General features: G+C 49.3%; 1 protein-coding gene across 1 annotated transcript in view; it reads left to right on the forward strand.

Annotated features, from left to right (window-relative positions):
- The window catches only part of Rph3al (rabphilin 3A like (without C2 domains)), a 145416-nt gene that overhangs the window by 45176 nt on the left and 76554 nt on the right, over window positions 1-23686 (forward strand). Inside the window, 4 exon segments of the mRNA XM_042055018.1 lie at window positions 17238-17347; window positions 19166-19309; window positions 21671-21701; window positions 21703-21801. Of these exon segments, the coding sequence (XP_041910952.1) occupies window positions 17271-17347; window positions 19166-19309; window positions 21671-21701; window positions 21703-21801 (351 nt within the window). The 5' untranslated portion in view covers window positions 17238-17270.

Here is a 23686-nt window from a genome sequence, read left to right on the forward strand (position 1 = left end):
GAGACAGAGACACAGAGACAGAGAGGGAATGATGGGGAGATTGGGGGAGACACACAGAGGCACAGAACGACACGCACGCGTGTGCACACACACACAGGAGATCCCCATACACAGAGATCCACAGAGACCCAGATAGATCCAAACACATACACACACAAGGACACACAAACATTACAGAGACACCCCCCCACACACACACACACAGAGAACCAGGCACACACGCATGCACGCACAGAGGCACATACACACAGATACATATAGAAACACTACAGAGACACCTAGACACACACTCAGACTCAGGCACATATATACAGAGACCCCACACACTTACACACAGGCAAACACATAGAGACAAGACACACACACATACACAGAAAGATACCCAGAGACACACACCCACACAGAGACACACAGACACCCACATAGACAAACACACACACACACAGACCCCACAGAGACACACAGACAGAGACAGCGACACAGAGACACAGGGACATATGGACACAGGGACAGACACACAGACACATAAACACAGACACACACAGAAAGACAGAAACACACAGAGACACACACAGAGAGACACAGATATGCACGCACTGAGACATACAGAGACACACACATAGATACTTACGTGCACATAGACACATACAGACAGATACACACATAGCATCAATACTCTTCAGTGCATGTCTCAAGCCAGTTTTTGAGCCCCTGGGAGGACGTAGCATTTTCTGGGCAGGCGCTTGCTTTCCCTGACAACGTGATGTTATTCCTCTGTTGAGCCAAATTCTGCTTCCACTTCCATATGTATTCACTCTACTTTTTGACAATCTGGTTAATGTTTTTATTTTGTTTACTGGGGTTTTTTTAATTACATGTATTCACTCAGTGTGTAAGCATGTGCATAGCCATGCCACGGTACATGTGTAGGGACAGCTTTCAGAAGTCTGTCCTCTCCTTGCATCATATGAATCCCAGGGTTTGAACTCAGGCTATCAGGCTTGGCAGCAAGTACCCTAATTTGCTGACCCATCATGTAGGCGCTGTGTGTGTGTGTGTGTGTAAACAGGTTTATTCTTTTATCATGAGAAAAAATATAGAATGCTGGGGTTCCCGAGTGTGTCACTGCACCTGACTAAACCAGTGGCTTAAATGCACAGACAGGATAATTGAGGGAAAATAGTTGTGTTCGTTCACAGTGATCGCAGTGGGTTTGAAAGCCGTGTTGTGGTGAACCCATGAGCTGTTTGGCTGATTCACGAGAGAAACAGCTTTACAGTGGGGTCAAACCACTGCTGTAGTGTGTGTGTGTGTGTGTGTTCAAACGGGTGTGTGCAAATGTATGTAATGTGTGTCTGGGCCTGCAGAGCTCAGAATTCACTGTCCAGTGTCTTCCTTGTCTTATTTTTAAGGCAGGTAGAGGCTGGCTAGCCGGTGTACGCTGGGGATCTGCCCGTCTGGCCTACTGTCCCAGCACAGCGGCTATAGCTTTGTGTGTCGCCCCATCCCACACACCGCCATCTTTTGGTTTGTTTTAGTTTCTGAGACAGGATTTCTCCTTATAACAGCCCTGCTGTCTCCTGGACCTCACTCTGTAGACCAGGCTGGCCTCGTACTCGCAGAGCTCCACCTGCCTGTGCCTCCCGAGCGCTAGGATTAAAGGCGTGCCCCGCCACCGCCTGGCTGTCCACACCCTGCTGTTATGTGGGTGCTGAAGATGTGAATTCAGGTCCTCATGTTTATCCAGCAGGCACTTTACAGTCAGCCTTCCCCAACCCCCACGGCTGCAATTTAAAGTAGAGAGGAGTATTTTTGAGATATCTGCAGTTCTACACTGTGTTGGGAAAATATCTGATCTTATGATAAATACCGTGATATGCCATCTATATTCATAATGAAAGGGAATGCAACATTCAGTTGTAGGTTAATGAAAAAAGTACTCTTTTTTTCCTAATTTAAATTCACAGATTCCTTCTTTAACCCCCAGGGGGATGCAATAACCAAAAGAGGATGTTTCATGCTCTCTTCCTTCCCCCGCTTTCCCCACTTGCACCTTCTCCCTTCCCCCCCCCCTCCCGCCTTTTCTTTAGAGACAGTGCCATTGTGGAGGCCAGGTTGGCTTTTCATCTCTGTTTCCTTCTCCCAAATGCACACTGCCACACCCAGCATGGAATCCTCAGTGTGTGTGTGTCAACCGTGACCTCTTTGTTCCAGAACTTGGAACCCTTCTAGGTCCTTAGTACTGCAGGAAATCCACGGATGGGACGCTGGGAAACACCTTACACATTAGTGCACATAGTCGGAAGGACCCATCGTGCCTCATGTCCCACCCCCATGACAAGACTGAGGCTGTTATCCTAGTGCGTTGTGGTTGAACTGTGTCCCTCAAAAGGACATATTGATGTCCGACCTCTCAGTGCCCTTGAATGTGGCTTTTACTGGAAACGGAGTCATTCCAGGTATAACAATTAGATTGAGAGTCTTCTGGAGTGAGATGCTGTCTGAGTCTGGCATGCTTGTAATCCCAGGACCCAGGCAGTAGAGGGAGGAGGAGTGCAGGTTCTAGGCTAGTCTGGGCTGTATAGGAAGTTCTGGGCTAGCCTGAGCTCTATAATAGCAAGCTCCTACCTTGAAAACAAAACAAAGAAAACATGGGCTGGGAATATAGTTAAAGGGTCCTGGGTTCAGTCCCCCGGACAAAAGGAAAAGGGAAAAGTCAGACTGAGGCTGGGTTATGTTAGCCCAGTGGCAACACTGTGTTCTCTGCTCAGCACTGGGGAGGGAGAGCAGGGAAGAGGCCCGGGGAGAAGGAGAGAGAGGAGGAGAACAGTTGAGTGAAGGCAGACAGACAGATAGACAAGAGCCCCTTGCAGTGCAGACAGAACTCGGAGGGTGGCAATTTCAGGCTTGGGGGTGCTGAGGAGCCAGCAGGCACCAGTGTGGGACACCTGCCCCTGAGGCTGCAGCCGACACTCAGTCCTGCCATTCCCTTTGTTCAGACTTGCCCTAGCAACTTCGTGGTGGCACCCCTAGGACACCATTGTGGCCTGGTGCCAGCGGGAACAAGTGCTACTTTGGGACTGGAGATGGCCTGCTCTGGCCTGAGCTGGCCTGCACTGGCCTGTACTGCCCAAGGAGTATAGTTAGTTACCCTGTGATTGCCACAATCTAAGTGTTCCTACCTGCCCCGTGTCAGGCCTTTTAGAAATGTCAAAATCAAACTGAGCCTCTGGGGATGCGTGGGCAGAGCTTGTGGCTTGAAAGGTGGGGGAAGAATGAAGACATTTTGCATCTCATTTCCGTTGGAAGCTTTTCACCCTGGGAAGATGAAAAGCATTTGTTTCAAGTTAGACAAAGAGGCAGGCAGGGGCTTAGGGGTCACTGGCCTGGGCATTCCAGCAGGCAGGGACTTGGGGGGGGAGGTCACTGACCTGGGTATCCCAGCAGGTAAGGGCTTGAGGGTCACTGACCTGGGCATCCCAGCTACTTAAAGAATCCAAAGATTAAATAAAAGAAGACGTCGTTATATTAAGGTGTCTTGTGATTACACGGGGGAGGCCTGAGGGATTATGGAGGAGATCTGCCTCTGCCAGGCCCCCAAAAACTGAGCTGCTGCCGGGGCCTGCTGCAGTCAGTCCCCAGTGTGTCTGTTGAGCTGATGGTGAGGTGGGACCACGTGCTGTTCTGTCTTGCTTGGGTGGAGGACATCGATGGACCCTTTGCTCTGTGACTTAAGTGGAATGGATGTGTCAGGATACAGGCGTAGGAGCCCCGCTACACAGCTGTGGGCACAGGGAATGAGCCTGGAAGAAACCGAGCAGGGTCCTCGGGTCCTCCAGGACAGTTAGGGCATGTTCATCTGTTTACCGGCCTCAAGTTTTCCTCTGAAGATGACTGGAAAACTCAGTTCCCTACTCTCCTGTGAAAGCTGTGCACATCTAGGAAGGCTCCTGCTGTCATTCTTTTACATGTCTGTCTCCTCCTCTCTCTTTATCTGTGCTTAAATACATCAAAATCTTTAAAGCATTGGCTGACCTGAAACTCACCGTGTAGGCCAGGCTGTCTATGAATCCATGAAAATTACCTGCCTCTGCCTCCCAGTGCTGGCATTAAATGTATTATCACATTTGGCCATAATTTTTTTTTCCAAAAAAATCCTTTTTACTGTGTGTGTGTGTGTGATGAGGCACACAATTAAAAACATTAATGTGGGATTCATAGGGTAACTTGAAGGAACCAGTTTTCTCTTCCTCCATGTGGGGTTGGGGATCAAAATCTGGTCCTCAGGCTTGGCAAGTACCTTTTCCCACTGAGCCATTTTACCAGCCCATTAACATCTTTTTATTGTTTTAAAGCTAGGTGTAGTAGTTCATGCCTGTAATCCCAGTACTTGGGAGACTTAGCAAGGAGGATTGCCATCAATTTGAGGCAAGCTTGTGTTGTAGCCTGGGCTACAGGGAGAGTGACTCACAATAAGAATGAGGGAAGGGTAAAATAAAGCAATAACAAATGTCTTTATAAATTCCAACTTTTCTTCATTAGATTGAAAAAAAGCTCGTTAATAATTCCAAATGGCTCCCTGCCATGTTAACACGCAAGTCCCAGCACACATCACACATCCCTCTGCCTGCTGTTTGGTTCCTCTTCTGCAGCTAACTTGCCGTGATGCCTTCTCCGGGTCGCCTGTCAGTTTTGACATTAACTGTCCTTGGATCAGTTTGTATCATTAATCATTCCTCAAGCATCAGGGTCCTTTCTGGGTTTCTAGTTGGTGTGAACCACCTTGACGTGGCCAGAGACAGGACACACAGAGCCGGGTCTAGGCATGGCTGGGGACACTGGGTGAATAGGAGGCGAGGTGGCTAGCCAGCCTTGTTTCGTGGGCTGTGAGGTATTGCTTCTTTGAAGGTGTGCCAGATATCAGCATGTTCTGGTACTGTGTTAGTCCAGGGACACGGAGGACATCTCCAGAGTTGTCTTCCTAGGGACAGCAGAGACAACCTGGAGGATACAGAAAGCAAGGTGGGGTCAGTCCAAATGTTGACTAGGGAGAAGCTACAGAGAAGATGGGGCCAGCTGTCTGTAGGAAGACAACAGGAGGGAAGTGTCCCAGGTAAAGGGCGGTGAGATGGGTCAGTGGGTAAAGCCTAATTAAACACACACACACACACACACACACACAGAGAGAGAGAGAGAGAGAGAGAGAGAGAGAGAGAGAGAGAGAGAATATAACTTTAAAAATTTTTAAACATGGGCCTGGGGAGATGGCTCAATGGCTAAACCCTTGCTGTACAAGGATGTGGACTTGAATCCAGATCCCCAAGACCCATATAAACACTAAATGAGCATGCTCCCCCCCATAATTCTGGCCTTGGAAGGAGAATAACAGGAGGAGTTAACGGAGATGGTGAGCCCCAGAGCAAGTTGACTAGGGAGGCCAGGCATATTCCATGAGCTCTGGGTTTGAGAGGTCAGCCTCACTGAATAAGGCAGAGGAACAACAGAGGATGTGCATGCATGTGCTCGTGTACATGTGCACACATACTTGTGCCCGCGTACATGCGCACACATACATATGCTTGCATACATGTGCACACACATTTGCTCACAAACATGTGCACATGTACATGTGTACACATGCTTGCATGCATGTGCACACACGTGTGATCACATGTGCTCACGTATGCTACAAATGAATATATACTTAAAAGTCAGCTTGTGATGGCATGTGCCCTTGATCCCAGCACTTGGGAGGCAGAGGCAGGAGGATCTTTGAGTTTGAAGCCAGCCTGGTCTACAGAGTGAGTTCCAGGACAACCAGAATTACACAGTGAGATCTTGGTCTCCAAACAACAGAAAATGTTCTAGGTGAAAGGATGTGGGAGACAGGGCCGAGCACCTGGGATGTGTCTGAATTCTAGTGCCCAAAATCTGGTCTTTTAAAGGAATATGGTAATAGATAAAACTCCAGGCGTATTCATGGACTCTTTTGAGCACAGCGTGGTTCCCCCCCCACCCACCCTGTGGTAGTGTGGAGCCATGGGCATTTTTTGAGCACACTCTGACCTATGCTACTAAGGAAGATCTCTCTGGTTCCACAGGAAAGGTTTGAGTGTGAGCCAAAGTCTGGTTAGGAAAGCATTGCTAGAGTGTTGGCAAGAGAAGGGGCAGCACCTGGAGCCTAGGAGGAAGAGGGAAGTTTCCCCAAGCAGGCAGATCTGGCAGGAAGGTAATGACAGGGCAAAGTTACACAGGCTTCCCTGGGGCTCTTTTCTTGAATCCTCAGGTCATTCCAAGATGTTTCTGAGTGAGCCTGCTCCTGGGTTCAGGGCTGGTCTTAGAGGCCTCCAAGCCTCCTGTCTGAGTCTTCCTTCCTCCCAGCACAGCCTGACAGGTGGGGATGTTAATGTTTGGGCTCCTCTCATCTGGTAGCTATCATCCTGTTTCTTGTATCATAGTAACAGAGCAGATGCCAGGGCCCGTTGCTAAGGACTCCTGGATATTAATGCCTGGGTGTAGAGTGAAGGGCTTTCCCGCAGTGCCAGAGGCCTCAGCAAGCACTAGTATAGGCACAAGTATTCTTTTCTTTGTCCCAGCTTTTCCTTCCTCCCTGAGGGGTCCCCTGACCCCATCTCCTTTCTCACCTTCAGCCTATGCACAGCTGCCTATCTTGAGGGTGACAGACTTGACAAAAGCAAGCATGCCCCCAGTCCCCTTCCCCCACCAAGACAGACATGACTAATGGATCATAGCATTCTTCTATGGGGACTGGATGGGGAAGCCCTCTGCATGCTGACTCAGATTTTGCACTCAGGATGAGGCGTCTTTCCCAGTCTCCCAAAAGCTACCTCCTACCCCTGCTTCTTGGGGCTTGTCGTTTGTCATGTGACCTTTATCTCACATTTACTTCCTCCATCTAGACTTTCGACTTTTCCACAAGTGGAAAATCAAACCTGAGCTGGTAAGGGGTTTGATTGGCAGTTCAGGTCAAGACCAAAGGTTTTATTTGCAAAATACTGTTAGTATGTGTTATGTGTTGCCACATTAATGTGCAAAACAACCATCCTAGACTCGCGGTTCAATACAACCGTTTTCAACCTTCCTGAACCTTTCTGCCCTGTGGTGGTTCTGCCACCCACGCTGGGCCTTGTGTTTTATCTAAGCTCATGTGACTCTTTAAGTGGCCCTGAGGAGGCACAGCCTGCACTGGCTGGTTGCTTTCAATCCCTTTTGTGTTTGGGCACCCCCACCAGATGGGGTTTGCGCTCTAGTTCCCACCCGCCTGCCCTCTCCTCATTCTCCTGTGCAGTTTCCGTTCTTCTCACGTGAAGATGGTGTGGCCTGGCTTGGAATGCGTTTCTCCGTGGGGAGAGGGGAGCCTCTCACTTGTGGTGGTGTGGAGGCAGACCCTGGCCAGGCAGATCGTCTGGTCTTCGGCTCAGAGTCTATCTCCTCCTCGGATTCTCCACACGTTCTGGAATGCGTAGGTTTGATACCATCGTCAAAAATGTCCCTGAGAGGGAAGGAGATGGAAATTTTTAAATATAAAAAAAAAAACCATGAGAAAAAAAAAAAAAGAAACAACCAAGCAAGACATGTATATACACATAAGGAAACACTAAATTGATTCAATTTTGAATTTTAAAGGGACTGAATAGGTCATAAGATAAGTTTCACTGGGAGAAGGGAGGATGAGAATGACGTAAAAACTGTGTTAAAATGTGAAATCGAAATAAAAATTTCAAATAAAAAAAAAATGTCCCTGAGAAGAGATCGAGGTGCTGAACATCCCAGGGAGAGAGTGATCAGGAAGAAGCTGTCTCTTGGGGCTGTGCCCCACCCCAGCCACGGGTGAGACAGAGGCTCTGTGAGGGTGTCACGTGTCTCCAAGGTTAGGTTGATTTGCCCTCCAGGTACGGTTTGTGTCAGAGGCAGCTGTGGGTGGGTGGTTTCCACCCTGGCATAGCTACAGTGAGTTAGGAGGATGGGGATCAGGCAGCAGTGTTTCTGGGGTCACAGGGACCCCTGGGGCCCATGGTGGGAAGGACTTTGTAGAAGGGGTCACCTCTTTTCCCTTTTGCATGAATCCTCTTGGTTTGCCTACTTGTTTTATGGTACTGGGGGTGAAAGCAGGGCTGTATTCAGTCACTTTACCATTGAGCCACACCCCTAGCCCTTACTCCTTTTTATAGAACATCCTACTAGCTAGCTGGTGCAGTACCAGCCAAGGCCCATCAACCACCATGCTGAAACAGTTGGTCCTACCAGCTCCAAGCTAAGGAGCCAGAAGTCTTTTGTTTTAAGTGGATGCAAAGATTTGCAAAGAGGGGACTTTGTGGGAGTAATTTACTCTTGAACCCAACTAATTGAAGATCTATAGGTAGGCCCTTCAGAAAACTCAACATTGACATTAGGCTGATGGGACCCTGCTGCTTCCAACAGATGTCCCCTGATGGACAATTCTAGACACACTTCTGAGAGAGCAGGCAAGAGGCTGGCCGTTCACAGCCTTGAGTGGCTGTGAACTCTGCTGTAGCTAAGCTGACTCAAAATGTGTTTCCCAAAAATGCCCGCTCAACATCTCTTTTGAGAATTTATCCTGAGGAACTCTTCCGAGATGCCCACTAGGATGGATCTCTCAGGACACCCACTTTGTGTTGAGTATACAGACAAAACTCGGAAATCACCAATGTGTCCCAGATGATGGACCGTGTCTAGATTACTCAGTTGTCATAGTTATAATGTCGAGGAACTTTGGAAAGCACAGCCTATAGTGGTAACCTGTATAAACAAAGTAGGCAGTAAGAACCCAATTTTACTTAAAATCTGTGTATAACCCCCTCGGACACCTCAGAAGGTCCTTACTCTGTTAAGATGCCGAGCATTGTTATGGGGGAGGAGGGAGGGTGTGGTGCTTTTTCTGTAGGGTGTGTTGAAGCGAGGGAGCATGTCATGTATGGCATTTACGTGTGACAGTCGGAGGACAACTTGCGGGAGGTGGCTCTCTCCATCCTGTGGCTCCTAGGTATCAAACAGGGTGTCAGGTTTGGAGACAAACGCCTTTTCCCACTAAAAACAACTCTCTGGCTCTTCTTTCTTTTTGTCACACAACAGCCCTTGGAGGCTAGAGCGTGACGTTCTCAGAGGGGACAAGTGACCCAGGGATGTGGGCAGTGAACCCCCGGGATGACCAGCTTTTGAATTTGAAGAGATCCTGATCTCTTGGCAACAGTGTTTGCTTTTACAGATCTTTCTCAGAGAGTTGGCGGGGGCTAATGAACCTTCTGTCCCCTAAGAATTTTCTCAAGAAGTTGGCATAAGCCACGACTGTCCCTGCCTACCCCTCCGCATGCTGTAGCCTCCCCAGAAGGGCCTCTGAGTATGTCTACTGGATGCAGTCTCTGCTCAGCTTGTCTCACCCAGCATGGGATGAGAGACGCAAGGAGGCAGCTGCTTCCCCGCAAAGGGCCCGTGGGTGCCTCAGCCCTGCCCCCCCAGGGAAATCAGCCGAGCTGTCAGAGTCACCCACTGCCACGTGGCAGCCAACCCACGAAGAATCTTGAGAAATAAACTGCCTATGAACCAACCAGCTTCAGAGCCTGGCTAGAACCTGTCCTGTTGGCTTTTTGCACATCTGGGTTTTTGGCTCAGTCTTATTTGGGAAGAGCCGTCTCTCCATGAAATACAGCTCAGCTTAGCAGGTAGTTGATGCAGCAGACCCTATTCTGGGCAACAAGGGATAGAGAGGAGAGGACACAGGGCCCCAGGAGCCACAGTGTAGGGGGAGAGAGGATAGAGATGTCACTGCGGCCAGGCAAGGACCCCTGAGCCACTCTCCAGGGTTGAGACCCCTCCCCCAGCAGCAGTCTTGACTTGGGTCCGTTGGATGTGCACAGCCATCGTACATGTTACACACTTACACACTTATGCACTTACCTCTCTGGTCTTGCCTGTCACAGCTAAAATGACCTTAGAGATCCTGTGTGCTCTCTCTCTCTCTGTGATTAATAGAGGAAGAGACCAGAGCCCCACACAACCATCTTTCTGTCCATTTGCCTCTGTTCTCCTCCAGGCTAGTTCTACCCTTCTTCCTGGATAGATAGGCTGGGTCACCCTCCTGCTTTCTCCTCTTTTGTGAACCCTTGTTTTGTTCCCTCATAAGTTATTAATAAATAGGCAGGGCACACATTTAACACACACAGTGCTGTTGGAAGCTGTGAGGCCCCAATTCCGTGTGTGTGTGTGTGTGTGTGTGTGTATGTGTGTGTAGGGGCTAGGCACTAGATCATGGGCTTTGAGTGTGCATACTAGGCAGGTTCACTACCACTGAGATATACTACTAGCCTTTGGTTTTTGTTTTGTTTGTTGTTGTTTTTTTGAGACAGGATCTTTCTAATGTATCCCAGGCTGGCCTTGAACTCTTAAGGATGTGTAGGCTGTAGCCCTCCCTGAGGCCCTCAGTGAGGAGCAGGGCAGACATGTCGGGTGTTGTGTAATACAGTTTGGCAGAGAAGTGCTTAGGTAGAGGGGGGATGGGAGGTATGGTGAGGCTCGGCTGTCAAGTCAGGGAGCTGGCAGCTAGCTCAGCCCAAAGAGGTTTGGCACACCCAAGCTGGCTCTGTGGCAGGTTCCTAAAATGGACCTCCTCGAGTTGCACTTCCTGTCCCCCATCTGTCCCGAGGCCGCTCTGTGTGAAGGACGGACAGCTGTGCTTGCGGAGGTGCTTGCTAGCCGCAGCCTAGGGTAGGGATGGCGGCCCCTGTGTTCTTGTCTCTGACCTTCCTTCTGAACACCTCTGAGTATGCGCACTGTGGACTTGCTGTCCAAGCGTCCCTGTCCAGCTAGTGTCGTGACCCCATGCTCTGGAAGTAACGTCGCTCCATCTCTCCTGACCTCCCCATAGACATGACTGTAGTTCTGTCTGTCTTACAGTGGCTCCCGTCTCTCTATCCTGTGGACTGGGCTGGCACAGGGGTTCCATCTAGGGTCCTCTGTCCCTGGACCCGCCAGTAGCCGTGTCATACACCCGCTGTGAGACTCGGGTACAGGGCAGCCTGCAGGCCATCCATCCCTTGAGTACCATCAGGAGACAGGCCCCGGGAAGACCACTGACTTGTCCTGCACCTTTAGGAAATTTGCATGAGCACCATTTTTTGTTTGTTTTGTTTTTATTTTCTTCTGTGGACCTTTTCTTCCAATTTCTTCTCTGCCATAAAGGCCGCCCTCTGCTTAGATGGAGGTGACAGGAGAGGGGGAGCAGTGCCCTCCACAGGTAACCATGTGATCCTTTAATGGCCTCTCTTCTCATCTAACAGAAAAGAATACTGATTAGGTTAGGAAGGGCAGAACAGAACGGCCATGGGCGCCAGAGACTACATAGATTTGCAGCGGGTCAGCGGACAGCTGCGTGGCAGTCTAAGGGTTCCCTGGCTTGTGGTCCCTAAAGCTGTGGCCCTAGGGTGTGACCTGAAGGCAGTGTGTCCATTCCCCAGAGATGTTTTAGGGGTTGGCTTGAAGCTCTGAGCTCTCTTACATTCTCTGCCGTCACAGAAGGAAGGATGTCAATACAGGTCCTTCTCCGGTTTCCCTGCTTGTCCTCCCTGCTCATCCTGTCTCGGGCTTCAGGTTAGAAGCTTCTGCAGAAAGTAAGGTCTTCCAGTGCAGAGCCCCAAGGTTCCCTGGCTTGCTTCTGTCTCCCAGGGTCACCCTGACTACGCCTCTGCCTCTGTACAGTGGCCAGCAGAGCACAGGGGACCACCTCCCTGCTGTGTCCAGTCACAGAAGAACTGGGCTGTCAGACTCAGGGGTTGCTGCCCTGGACACTGGTCTGAGCATAGCGCCCCCTGCAGGTTAGGGGCAGAGCTGGGCAGCCTGTGTAGAACCTGTCTACCTGGATCATGGCCCTTTCATTTCTTGACACTTGCAGAATGTTAGAAAGGGGGAAAAAAAAAAACATATGAGTCACGTGTTCTAAATATTTACTTTGAGCAGAGTGTAACACATTTCACACTTCTATAGCAGTGTGACCACGCTGTTCACAAGCTAACAGAAACCGAAACAAAAATAACAACCCCACAGTGCACTATGGGCTAGGAATGGGGCACAGACAGGTTTAAGCTTTTTAAGCTTTTTAATGACAGTCCTATTGCATCTGATTTATTTGGAGGAACAGCACATGCTACAGTATGCCTGTGGAGGTCAGAGGACAGCCTGAAGGAGCTAGTTCTCTCCTTCTACCACGTGGGTCTGGGATCACCTTTATGCTATGAGCCAGCTCTCCATCCTTGAACTAGTCTATTTTGTACCTCCCTAATTTTCTGGATTATATTAGCTCCATTTGGGAGAAGGTCCAGAGGTACCTGGCTTGCCCATGGAGCCCATATGCCTGGCTGATTGGGTTCTTACCTGAAATGTGGACCAAGGTCAAATGTCAAGTCCACCTGAAGCTCAGGTGCATGGACCTGTGGGGTGACAGTGTGTGACCGCCAGGTAGCTCCAGCCCACACACTGCCCCCTGGTGGTCATCATGGACATGGGCTACGTTGGTCTGGAAGAGCAATTCTCTAAGCATGGTTCCAGGATCCCTGAGGGCGCCCAACACTTTTCAGAGACCCCTAAGACCAAAACTATTTTCCTCAACATGTGATCTTTGGCCTCTTCCACAAACACTGAGAAACAGGAAGTACTCAGATGTGGCTTCAGAAGCCAGGCTGGAGCTAGTTTTTAAGCGAGTGCCATCTGTTGAGTTTCAGTGCGGAAAAGCACACACCATTATCTGGGAAAGGATTAGACGACTCCTCTGCCTTCCAGCCATCCTCCACAGCCCGCACGAGCCTGGGTGTCTTCCCCGTGCTTCACCGGAACAGCGGCTCAAAGGTTGAAAGAAAAGGCCAACAAGAATGCCCAGCTGTCTTTAAACCCCAAATCAAAGTGAACTGTAAAAATATAAAAGCAGTCTCTTTAATTGGAGTTTTTAGATTTCTCAGTAAAATGTCAATAGATGTAACTCATGTTTTGGAATGTTCAAAAGTTTAAATTTATTTTTCATCGTGTGTGTAAGATGTGGAGCCAGAAGGCAGCTCTCTGGAGCTGGTTCTCGTCGTCCACCTGATATGGGTCCTGGGGATTTGAACTTGGGTCATCAGTCAGGCTCGTGCAGAGAGCTCTTTACCTACTGCACCGTCTCACTAGCGCCCAGAGATTGTTTTGTGATATCTATTGAGTTGGACTCCTCATATTGTAATTATTACCCTGTCTAATGCCAGAATATTTCATCAGCCCACAAAGAAACCCTAAAGGCATTAGCTGTCGCTCTCCTCTTGTGCCAACTAATGACCACTAATCTGCTACCTACCTCTGTAAATTTGCCCATTCCAGACACGTCCATAAACAGCCTCATTCAGTATGTGATCTCTTGTACAAGCCTGGCTTTTCCACTTAGCTTCACGTTTTCAGGGTCCATGTTAGCGCAGGTGGAGAACTCCTTTATAGCAAACTAACATTCTGATGTCTGGACAGAGCACACGTTATACCTCTATTAACTGGTGGATATTTTAGCTGCTCCTGCTTTAGGGGCTGTTAGGAATAACGTGACTAAGAACATTTGTACACATATGTTGGTGGGGACATATGTTCTCAGTTCTATTGTAGTTGATATCTAGGACAGCTGAGTTGGGTCATGTGGCAAGTCTGTGATTAACATATTGAGGAAATAGCAAACATTTCGAACCTCGCTGTTTTTTCCCCTCTACGTAATTCAATTACACAACTTTATTGGTAGCATGTAAACATACATTTTTTTATTTATTGTTTTTATTGCGCTATACATTTTCTCCTCTTCCCTCCCTTCCTCCCCTGTCCCCTTACCCTTTCCTGTGACCCCCACGCTCCAAATTTACTCAGGAGATCTTGTCTTTTTCTCCTTCCTATTTAGATCCATGTGTGTCTCTTAGGGTCTTTGTTGTCTAGGTTCTCTGGAGTTGTGGACTGTAGGCTTGTTTTTTTTGCTTTATGTTTAATATTCTCTTATGAATGAGTATATATTACATTTGTCTTTCTGGGTCTGGGTTACCTCATAAAGCATGTTTTTTTTCTAGATCCATCCATTTGCCTGCAAATTTCAAGATGTCATTATTTTTACTGCTGAGTAGTACTTCATTGTATAAATTACCACGTTTTCTTTATCCATTCTTCATTTGAGGGGCATCTAGGTTGATTCCAGGTTCTGGATATTATGAATAATGCTGCTATGAACATAGTTGAGCACATGTCCTTGTGGTATGATTGAGCATCCTTTGGGTATTGCTGGTTCTTGAGGTAGATTGTTTCCTAATTTTCTGAGAAATTGACATACTGATTTCCAAAGCAGCTGTGCAAGTTTGCACTCCCATCAGCAATGCAGGAGTGTTCCCCTTACCTCATATCCTCTCCAACATAAGCTATCATCAGTGTTTTTGATCTTGGCCATTCTAACAGGTGTAAGATGGAATCTCAGAGTTGTTTTGATTTGTATTTCAAATCAAATGATGGCTAAGGATGTTGAGCATTTCCTGAAGTGTCTTTCAGCCACTGAGATTTTTCTGTTGAGAGTTCTCGGTAAACATTTATTTTTAACACATTGCTATAATGTAAGGAAATTGTATTGAATAGGAATGAGGAACTGTGAACTCGTAACAGTCACTCTCCTGCCAAGCCCATTGTGTGTTCACATATCTGTCAGTGTGGTTTTGACCAGTGTAGATAGAATTGTGTCATCCATACGACTTTTATCTCAGGGCAGGAGGAATTCAGTAAGTGTGATGTCTCCATTCTCAGGTACCTCGTGGTGCTACACACATTACTAAATATGGGTTAAAGCAAGATGTGAGAATTAGCCAATAAGAGGCTAGAGCTAATGGGCCAGGCAGTGTTTAAATGAATACAGTTTGTGTGTTGTTATTTCGGGTGTAAAGCTAGCCGGGTGGCAGGACGCAGCCCCGCCACTCCATCTACACCAAAGGCAATTGGTAAGCTTGGAGAACAGAGCGAAGCCTTGATGACAGCATCGTCCCCCCCATCCAACATCTATGCTTTTAAAAATTATTCTCATGTATATGTATGTTTTTGCCTGCATGCATGTGTACTACATGCATGCAGTACCTATGGCACCAGACCCCCTGAGAGTAGACTTGCAGACTCCTGTAAACTGCCCTGTAAGTGCTGGGAATTGAACTTGGGTCCTCTGGAAGAGCAGCCAGTCCTCTTAACTACTGAACCATTTCTTCAGCTTTCCCCCTTAATAATTTTTGTAGAATATAAAGGGATTCTGAATTTGCAATCCACTGGATTGGATTCACTTAAAGCTCATCCTTGCACACACTGACCCAAGTTAATGTCTTTTTCCTCCCCAACACGTGTACACACACAAGTGCACATGCACACACTCTCACACACTTGCTCCCTTTAGAAGGCACAAACAACATCATAATAAACAGTCTGAGTTAGTCCTCTGTTCAGTAACGCATAGAAAACCAGCTAAAGGGTCCCTTTCCCTGCAGAATTTTCAAGGATAGCCCTGTGGACAATGACTTTTAAAACTGTTCCTAGTGGAGGTGCTGGCGCCTCCTTATGCTTTGGCCTCTGAAGAACACTGTGACTTTGGTGGGGACCCCTTAGGGAGCAGAACATAGCACTATGAGCTGCCTTTTTGGTCCCATAGGGGAAGGGGGAGAATCATGGGCTTGCCTCTGTGTCTTGCTATCTCCTCATGGGCTGGCCCTTGCTGTGTGAGAAAAGGCAGGGGTTGGATGCCCTGCAGGGCTGGTGAGTTGTTGAAAGTTGCTGAGATGACAATTAAGATAGTCATCAATCTGGCTGCAGGGCAAGGCCAGTTCAGGTACCTTCTCCACTATTGCTTAGGGTCTTAGCTGGGGTCATCCTGTGGATTCCTGGGAATTTCCCTAATGCTAGGTGTCTCACTAGTCCCACAATGGATCCCTCAATCAAGGTATCTCTTTCCTTGCTCTCCCTCTCTGCCCTTCCCCATCTCAGCCATCCTGTTCCCTCGTGTTCTCCTCCCTACTTCCCTTCTCCTCCCCCTCCCCTTCCACCCTCGCTTCTCCCCCTCCCCCCATGCTCCCAATTTTCTCAGGAGTTCTTGTCTATTTCCCCTTCCTAGGGGAATCCATGTATATCTCTCTTAGGGTTCCCCTTATTGCCTAGATTTTCTGGGGATTTTGGACTATATGCTGGTTATCCTTTGCTTTATGTCTAATATCCAGCAACCGATGGAAGCAGATGCGGAGATCCACAGCTAGCTCCCAGAGTCCAGTTGAAGGGAGGGAGGAGCGATAATATGAGCAAAGGGGTCAAGACCATGATGGGAATACTCACAGAAACAGCTACCCTGAGCTAGTGGGAGCTCACTGACTCCAGACTGACAGTGGGGAGCTTGCAGAGGCCCGAACTAGGCCCTCGGGATGTGGGTGATAGTTGTGTGCCTCGGGCAGTCTGTAGGGTTACTGGCAGTGGGACCAGGATTTATCCCTACCGCTTGAACTGGCTTTTTGGAGCCCATTCTCTCTGGAGGAATATATATATATATATATATATATATATATATATATATATATATATATATATATATGATATAAGGGGAGAGGGCCTTGGTCATGCCTCAAAGTGACATGCCAGACTGTTGACTCTGCATGGGAAACCTTACCTTCTCTGAGAAGTGGATGCAGGGTTGGGTGGGTGGAAGGTGGGGGGAGCAGTAGGGGGAAGGGAGAGGAAACTGGGATTGGTATGCAAAATGAGAAAAGATGGTTTTAAAAAATAAATACAAAGCCGGGCGGTGGTGGCGCACGCCTTTAATCCCAGCACTCAGGAGGCAGAGGCAGGCGGATCTCTGTGAGTTTGAGGCCATCCTGGTCTACAAGAGCTAGTTCCAGGACAGGCTCTTAAAAAAAGCTGCAGAGAAACCCTGTCTCGAAAAACCAAAAAAAAAATTAAATAAATAAATAAATAAATAAATAAATAAATACAAAAAGTTGCTGAGTGCGTACCTTCTCGTCGTCTTTCTGATTCTCGCCCTCTGATGTCCCTTCTGCTCTGGACTCTTTGTCACGTGATGCACCTGGCCGCCCAGTCCAGGAGCTTTGCCGGAGGCCCTTGCTGGAGGAGCGAGTGCAGTGGGCAGTGGGACCCCGCCTGCCATCAGCTCCCAACCACTGACGTGCTCTTTCCTGTCCTTGTCTCAGATGTGACTCCCGCCTCGGGCTGTGCTCCCTGCCATGGCTGACACCATCTTCAGCAGTGGAAATGACCAGTGGGTTTGCCCCAACGATCGGCAGCTTGCTCTGCGAGCCAAGTAAGTAGTTTGTGGCCTGCAGGGTGGCCCTTCCTTCTCCACCTGCTGCCGTCCTCCCAGGCCTTTGCAAGGTTTCTTCCCAGGAGGACGTTTGGAGAGAGATGGCTGGCAAATGCACACCACTCTTGGCCCATGTTCATTTATTACCCACTGTGTAGCACTAACTTGTCCCCATTTCTCAGGTAAGGAAAGTGAGGCCTGAACTTCTTGCCCACATCACTTATGAGCAGCTGGGTTGGGACCCACATCTGAGTTAGCTGACTCCCAAACCTGTGCTGTAGCACAGAAACCCACAGGGAACAAGGCCTCCTCATTGGTTCTGCTCCTGTCCCTGATGTCATAGTGGGACAACACGGAGAGCATGGGCTTGTTCCCTGAATGAATGGATCTCTTTGGCAGAGACCAGAGCTAGTCCACAGCATCGCCCCTCACCCTTAGCAGGCTTTCTGTCCCTCTGTGGTTCCCTTGTGTCCCTCTGGGGTGGGGGGTGTCTTTATTTTCCTGTTAACCCTCAGCCTAGTGACCATTCAGTTCTAGTTAGGTCTGCACCCCACTCCACCCCCCCCCACACACACACTGCGCACCTGTCACTGAGCCTTCCAGATGTCCTCTTGCCTCCTAGTCTCTTTCAGCTCTCTGGTGGGTGCTGTCCCTGGCTCTGATAGGCAAGGAGCACCTTGCAGCTGTTAGACTGTGCCAGTACCAGGAGCCAGCATCTCCCAACTGGGACCGAGTTTAAGAAATTTGCAATTAGACATTATGAGCCTGCGGGGGACAGGGCTGAGACATCAAAGGCAGACAGAAAAGCTAATCTGAACCGCTCAGGAAGAGTGGTGTCACGTGTCACATGTGAGCATCCTTGCTCTGCAGCTGACTTGTTCCTCTTCTCTGGGTGCTGCCCCCACACAGGGAGAGTGACAAGGGATGTGGATGGTCCCTCTTACCTAATCTCTGATGCCAGGCTGTTGCTGTGTCCTCCCTGGCAGGGCACATCATGTACAAGAGCCCAGCTGTCCCTTGACCCTCCTGTGTTCCCCTCATTTCCAACTTGAACTCTTGCTCAGCAGCTGCTGAGAGTTGTCATGGCCTTTTAGAAAAGCCAGTGTGAGGGTCCTCCTCCTGGGTGTGTGTCTGAGGGACAGCTGTAATGACACCCCACTGCAGAGCTGGGAGCCGAGTCCAGGGGACCCCCTCAGGGAACCTGAAGAGTTTTCCAACTCACACTCTTCCTACCAGGCACCCAGGAGTCCCTGAACATCCCTGAACTCATTTGGCCCTTCGAAATAAAGCAGATATGAGGAGGGGTGAAGCTTGCTGTGGTTACCTAGGGATGTGCAGTTCTTTTCGTTGTGATGATTGACAGTGGGTTGGCGGTGGGATACTAACTGGGTCCAGGACCAAGAGAGACTTCCCTTTGAGTGTGATGCTTCTGTTGACTCAGAGAAGTAAACGTTGTGAGGAAACAGGGAAAGTTCCAGGCCTAGGAAATAACACATGCAAAGGAGGCAGGTGTGGTTTGAGAGCAGAGTGTGGGGTACACAGTGAAAAAGGCAAGGAGGTGGCTGTTATCAAACAAGGATACGGCCTGGCCCTCCAAGACCCCCCTACAAGACTGGGAAATGGTGGGTCCCACATTGCCTCCTAACAATGCTGACACCGGCGATGGGCACAGATCCACACCTTACAGGAATTCTCATTATGGACTCCGGACCACAGTGCCCAGGCTGTGTCTCCACCATTCTCATGGGGGCTTTGTAGGTACCCTGGGGTCCTGCTGCAGTGGGCAGCCTCATCTCCAGCAGTACTTTTCCTCCTAAGGCTGCAGACAGGCTGGTCTGTACACACCTACCAGACGGAGAAGCAAAGGAGGAGCCAGTGTCTGAGCCCCGCGGAGCTGGAGGTCATCCTGCAGGTCATTCAGAGAGCAGAGCGGCTGGACATCCTGGAGCAGCAGAGGATCGGGTGAGCCAGTCAGCAGCTCCAGCAAGAAAGTCAGGGCACTGAGCAGGGAGGCTGCAGGGGGTCTGCGGGGTACCTGGAATGTAGACAGCTGGGAACTGGGCATTATACTGATCCAGGAACCCAGGACTGTGGGAATGAGTCCAGGGAGCGGTTTGGATTTGGTCTCTGCGTACCCCCTGCCAGCTGCAGCTCAGTCAAGGGATGCACTCAAGTGGAGACTGATCATTGCCTCGCCTTACCGTGGCCCCAGCAGGAGGCACCCTCCAGTATGTCCTCAGCTTCTCTCCTGGTCGCTAACACCCAGAACTCAGCCATCCACACTCTTGGTGTGCCTTTTTATTGCTGTTTGATTTGGAAGACCTCAGGTAGGAAAGTGCAATTGCACTCCGCTGCTTTGGGCAGGAGCTCGGTTTGTCCTGATCTTGTTATTTTTCTGTTCCTCTTTTCCCATTAGTTCCATGATCATTTTTTAAACTCAGACACAGTAGAAAGGCTGCTTTAGAAGGCGATGGTCCCATTAGAAAGATGACTGCCACGCTAGCGGCCTCTTGTTTGAGCCTCAATCACACAGACAGGCCATTACCGTGTCAGTGCAAACAGGGATTACGTCAGAACGGCTGGGTCTTTCTTTTTTTCATCTAAACTGACTTTCCCCAAGGGTCCTGCCAGGCTCTGGGCTAGCAATAAATGCTGATGATCGACCCCCACCCCATTTCCAGGGCTCCTTGCTCCCCTCAGGATGGTGAGCAGGGGAGACTCCTACCGGCTCCCTCATATGTTGTGGAAGCACTTTTAGATGCCCTCGGCCAGTAGGTCACTGTCTCAGGAAGTCCCTTCCGTGGTCTGGTGTCACCCTAAGTGCTGAGCTGCAGGACGTTAGACCCAGAAGCAATACTGTATGCCGAGTCACGTGGAGGAAGTGTGTCCTCTCCGTGAAGCGTGGATACACGACATGGACTGATTGACAAGAGGTTCCTGAGAGCAAGTGGGTCATGCCAGGCTGGAGCTGGGTTTGCCCCCAGGCCCTACAGGTCTCCAGATGGACATCAACACCACTATATGGAAACCAGAGGTGGTGACCATGGGGCACGCAGTTGGGAGTGGGGCACAGATGGGAGTGGCTGCACTGATGAGCTAGATATCCTGTGTCCTCCTTAGCAACATCCTGTCACCTCAAGAAAGTGCAGGCCTGTGGTGAGGGAGGCCCTTACCAAGCAGGTTTGGAGGTGGACCCAGGCTCCTCTTCTTGGGAGCTTCATGACTCAGCAAGCCACTTCCTATTTCCTTGGTTCCAGTCTTCTCTGAAGCAGGAAGTGTAGCTTCCTCCTCCTGGGGTATGGGATGACCGTCAGAGGGTTTGGAGTGGCCACACAGTACTCTTCATCCGTTCAGGATGTTCCACTGAGCATCCGCTGGGTACCAGAAATAGAGCTGCTGGCAAACCAACGAGTTCCGTGGAGGCTGTAGTTACATAGCAGGAGGTGGGGGAGGGGAGGGGATCTGGGTGGAAGGGGTACTTGTCCAGGCTCAGCTGGGCCCCTGGGTGCTCAGCGTTGGACAGTTTCAAAGAAGAGTTTTGTTGTTTTGTTTTTGTTTTTGTTTTTCTCTCCTGCTGTAGCTTCTGACCCACCCAGGTGCTCTGACCCACCCAGGTGCTCTGACCCACCCAGGTGCTCTGACCCACCCACGTGCTCTGACCCACCCACGTACTCTGACCAAAAGCCAACAATCCCTCCCCTACCAGGCCTTCAGTATTGCCCTCTGGGATGCAGCTCCAGGCTGCCAGCCTTCTGAGAGAGGTTCTCCTCCTCCTGGCTTCCTCCCTTCCATTCTCCTCCTCATTATCCCAGATTTCCACAGGAGCTTAGAAAAATGTCACTTGGGTCAAATCACCTTTAAACTCTTGCTTTAGATTGAAACCAAACTCCAGCCTCTGACCTGAATCTCTGGGATCTGCCTTAGCCCCCTGCTCTTCTCTGGCGTCTGGGACATTTCTCAGGCCTCTGTGTTTCAGAGTGCCCTTCCTTGGTCTCCATCTACTGCGCCTCTGGCCCCGCTATCTGTCGTCTTGTCCCCTCGCTCTTGGCTTGCTCTTTTGCTCGCGAATTTCTCCCTTTGTCGAATCTAAGTTCCAGGAGAGCTGGGACTGTGTGCACTGTCGTCCTGTTTGCTACGATCTTCCCAGTGTCCTGCGCATCCTAGGTGTTCAGTTAATGGCAAGTTAACAAGTGACTGGGAGTTAGCCAGGGAAGGGGTGAGGGAACGGCACATAGCTTCTAAGACAACAGCAGCTGTGCCTATGTAGTCTCCGGGCTAGGGACCGGGAGGACATTCCCTCTGACTCTGTACCCTGTGTTGCAGGCGTCTGGTGGAGCGGCTGGAGACAATGCAGGCGGAACGTGTTGGGCAATGGCCTCTCCCAGTGTCTGCTCTGCGGGGAGGTCTTGGGCTTCCTGGGCAGCGCCTCTGTGTTCTGCAAAGACTGCAGGAAGGTAAGCCCCGCTCTAGCCTTGCTGATCAGCTCCCCAGCACAGGTCGGCTTTGCCGCCCTGTGGCTTTGCTCCCCCACCATTATGCATGTGGTGATATCGTTTGCTTTTGGCAAGAAGAGTGGATGGTTTGGCTTCTAGAGATAGCTCTGAGAAGGAGAATGAGAGCTGGGTATGAATCCTGCTCCTATTCCAACCATCAGACCTCAGAGAATTGGTCTGGTATCTCATGCCTTGTTTTCTCAATCTGGAAAATAGGGGCAATTATCACATGTATTCCAGTGAACTGAGGATCAGATACATCAGGTGCAGAACTCATAAAGCCTTACCTAGTGTCTTGCTGTGGTGTGCATACCTTTAGTCTCAACATTGAGGAGGCAGAGGCAGGCAGATCTACAGAGGGAGTTCCAGAACAACCAAGACTACACAGAGAAACCCTGTCTCAAAAAAAAAAAAAAAAAAAAAAAAAAAAAAACCAAAACAAAAAACAAAACAAAAAAAAACCTTGCCTAGTCTAGACAGCCAGGAAATGTTAGGCACAATGTCTCAAAAAACAAAGACAAAAACCCTTACCTAGCATAGACCGACAGGAAATGTTAGTAGCACTAGGCGTGTGCTACTGTTCTGTTCTGTGTTCTGTTCTGGCTGGCTATTCTCTTGATGCTAGGGAGAAAGGCCTTCGCAAGGCCAAATAGATTTTCTCCATTTCTTACATTAACTGTGCCACATATTAAATCACTTCATAATGAGAGCAAGACTTTTTATTCAATTTTATTTTATGTGCATTAGTGTTTTGCCATGGGTTTCGGTTCTTCTGGAACTGGAGTTACAGACAGTTGCAAGCTGCCATGTGGGTGCTGGAAATTGAACCCAGTGCTCTTAACTGCTGAGCCATCTTTCCAGTCCCTGAGCCCAAGACTTTTTACTAGTTTGACTTTAGTTTATTATTTCCCAGAGAATAATGTACCTTCCAGTGTTCACATTTATTCGGATCTCAGTTTTACTTGCTGTCCTTTGGGGCCTGTTATTTTTTTCTCCCTGGCAGAAACTCTTCTAGATTATTCCTCTTCCAGCTGTAACTGTGTGCTGTGCAGTGATGAGCACGTGACTCCCCTTTGCTGCCTCTCTAGCTCAGAGATGCTGTTGCCCCCCCCCCCCCCGTTTCCCCCTCGTTTTGCTGGCCCCGCCTTCAAGCAGCTCCCACTTGCACCAGTCATTGTTTGGAGCTTGAAGTTCTTTATTATTAATTTTATTTATTTCTTATGTGTATTGGTGTTTTCTCTCCATCTATGTCTGGGTGAGGGTGTTGGATCCCCTGGAACTTACAGATGGTTATGAGCTGCCATGAGGGTGCTGGGAATTGAACCTGGGTCCTCTGGAAGAGCAGACAGTGCTCTTAACCACTGAGCCATCTCTCCAGCCCCAAGCTTGGAGTTCTTAAAGTAAACAAGATGGAGGAAAAAGAATCTTTTCTCTTAAGATGACAAGCCGCTGTCAACTAAGATGGTTTGGGGATTAATCAGTCCTGGGAAGGAACAAACAGGATAGAACCGAGGGGTGGGGTGGGTGGTGAACACCGAGAAGACAGTAGAGGTGGACAGGCCGGACAGGAAACATGGACTGGAAACATTAAGTCTTTTGCAGCCTTGGCAAGGGCATCTTCAGTGGCATCCCAAAGCTAACTGTGAAAGAGGTTAATGTACCAGGTGATTACGTGAAAAAGCTGGGGTCAGAGGCACAGGCCTTCCCCACTCTATTGCCTGTGGTAATCCTAGTCTAATGGGCATGGACTGATCATCCGAGCACAGCAGAGGGTGATGGAGACCACACGTGGTGGTGTGGAAACCTAGGAATGCTTTGCTCCCAGGACTGGGGCCAGGTGGGGTGA

This window comes from Arvicola amphibius, chromosome 4, assembly GCF_903992535.2.
Source record: "Arvicola amphibius chromosome 4, mArvAmp1.2, whole genome shotgun sequence".
NCBI lineage: Eukaryota > Metazoa > Chordata > Mammalia > Rodentia > Cricetidae > Arvicola > Arvicola amphibius.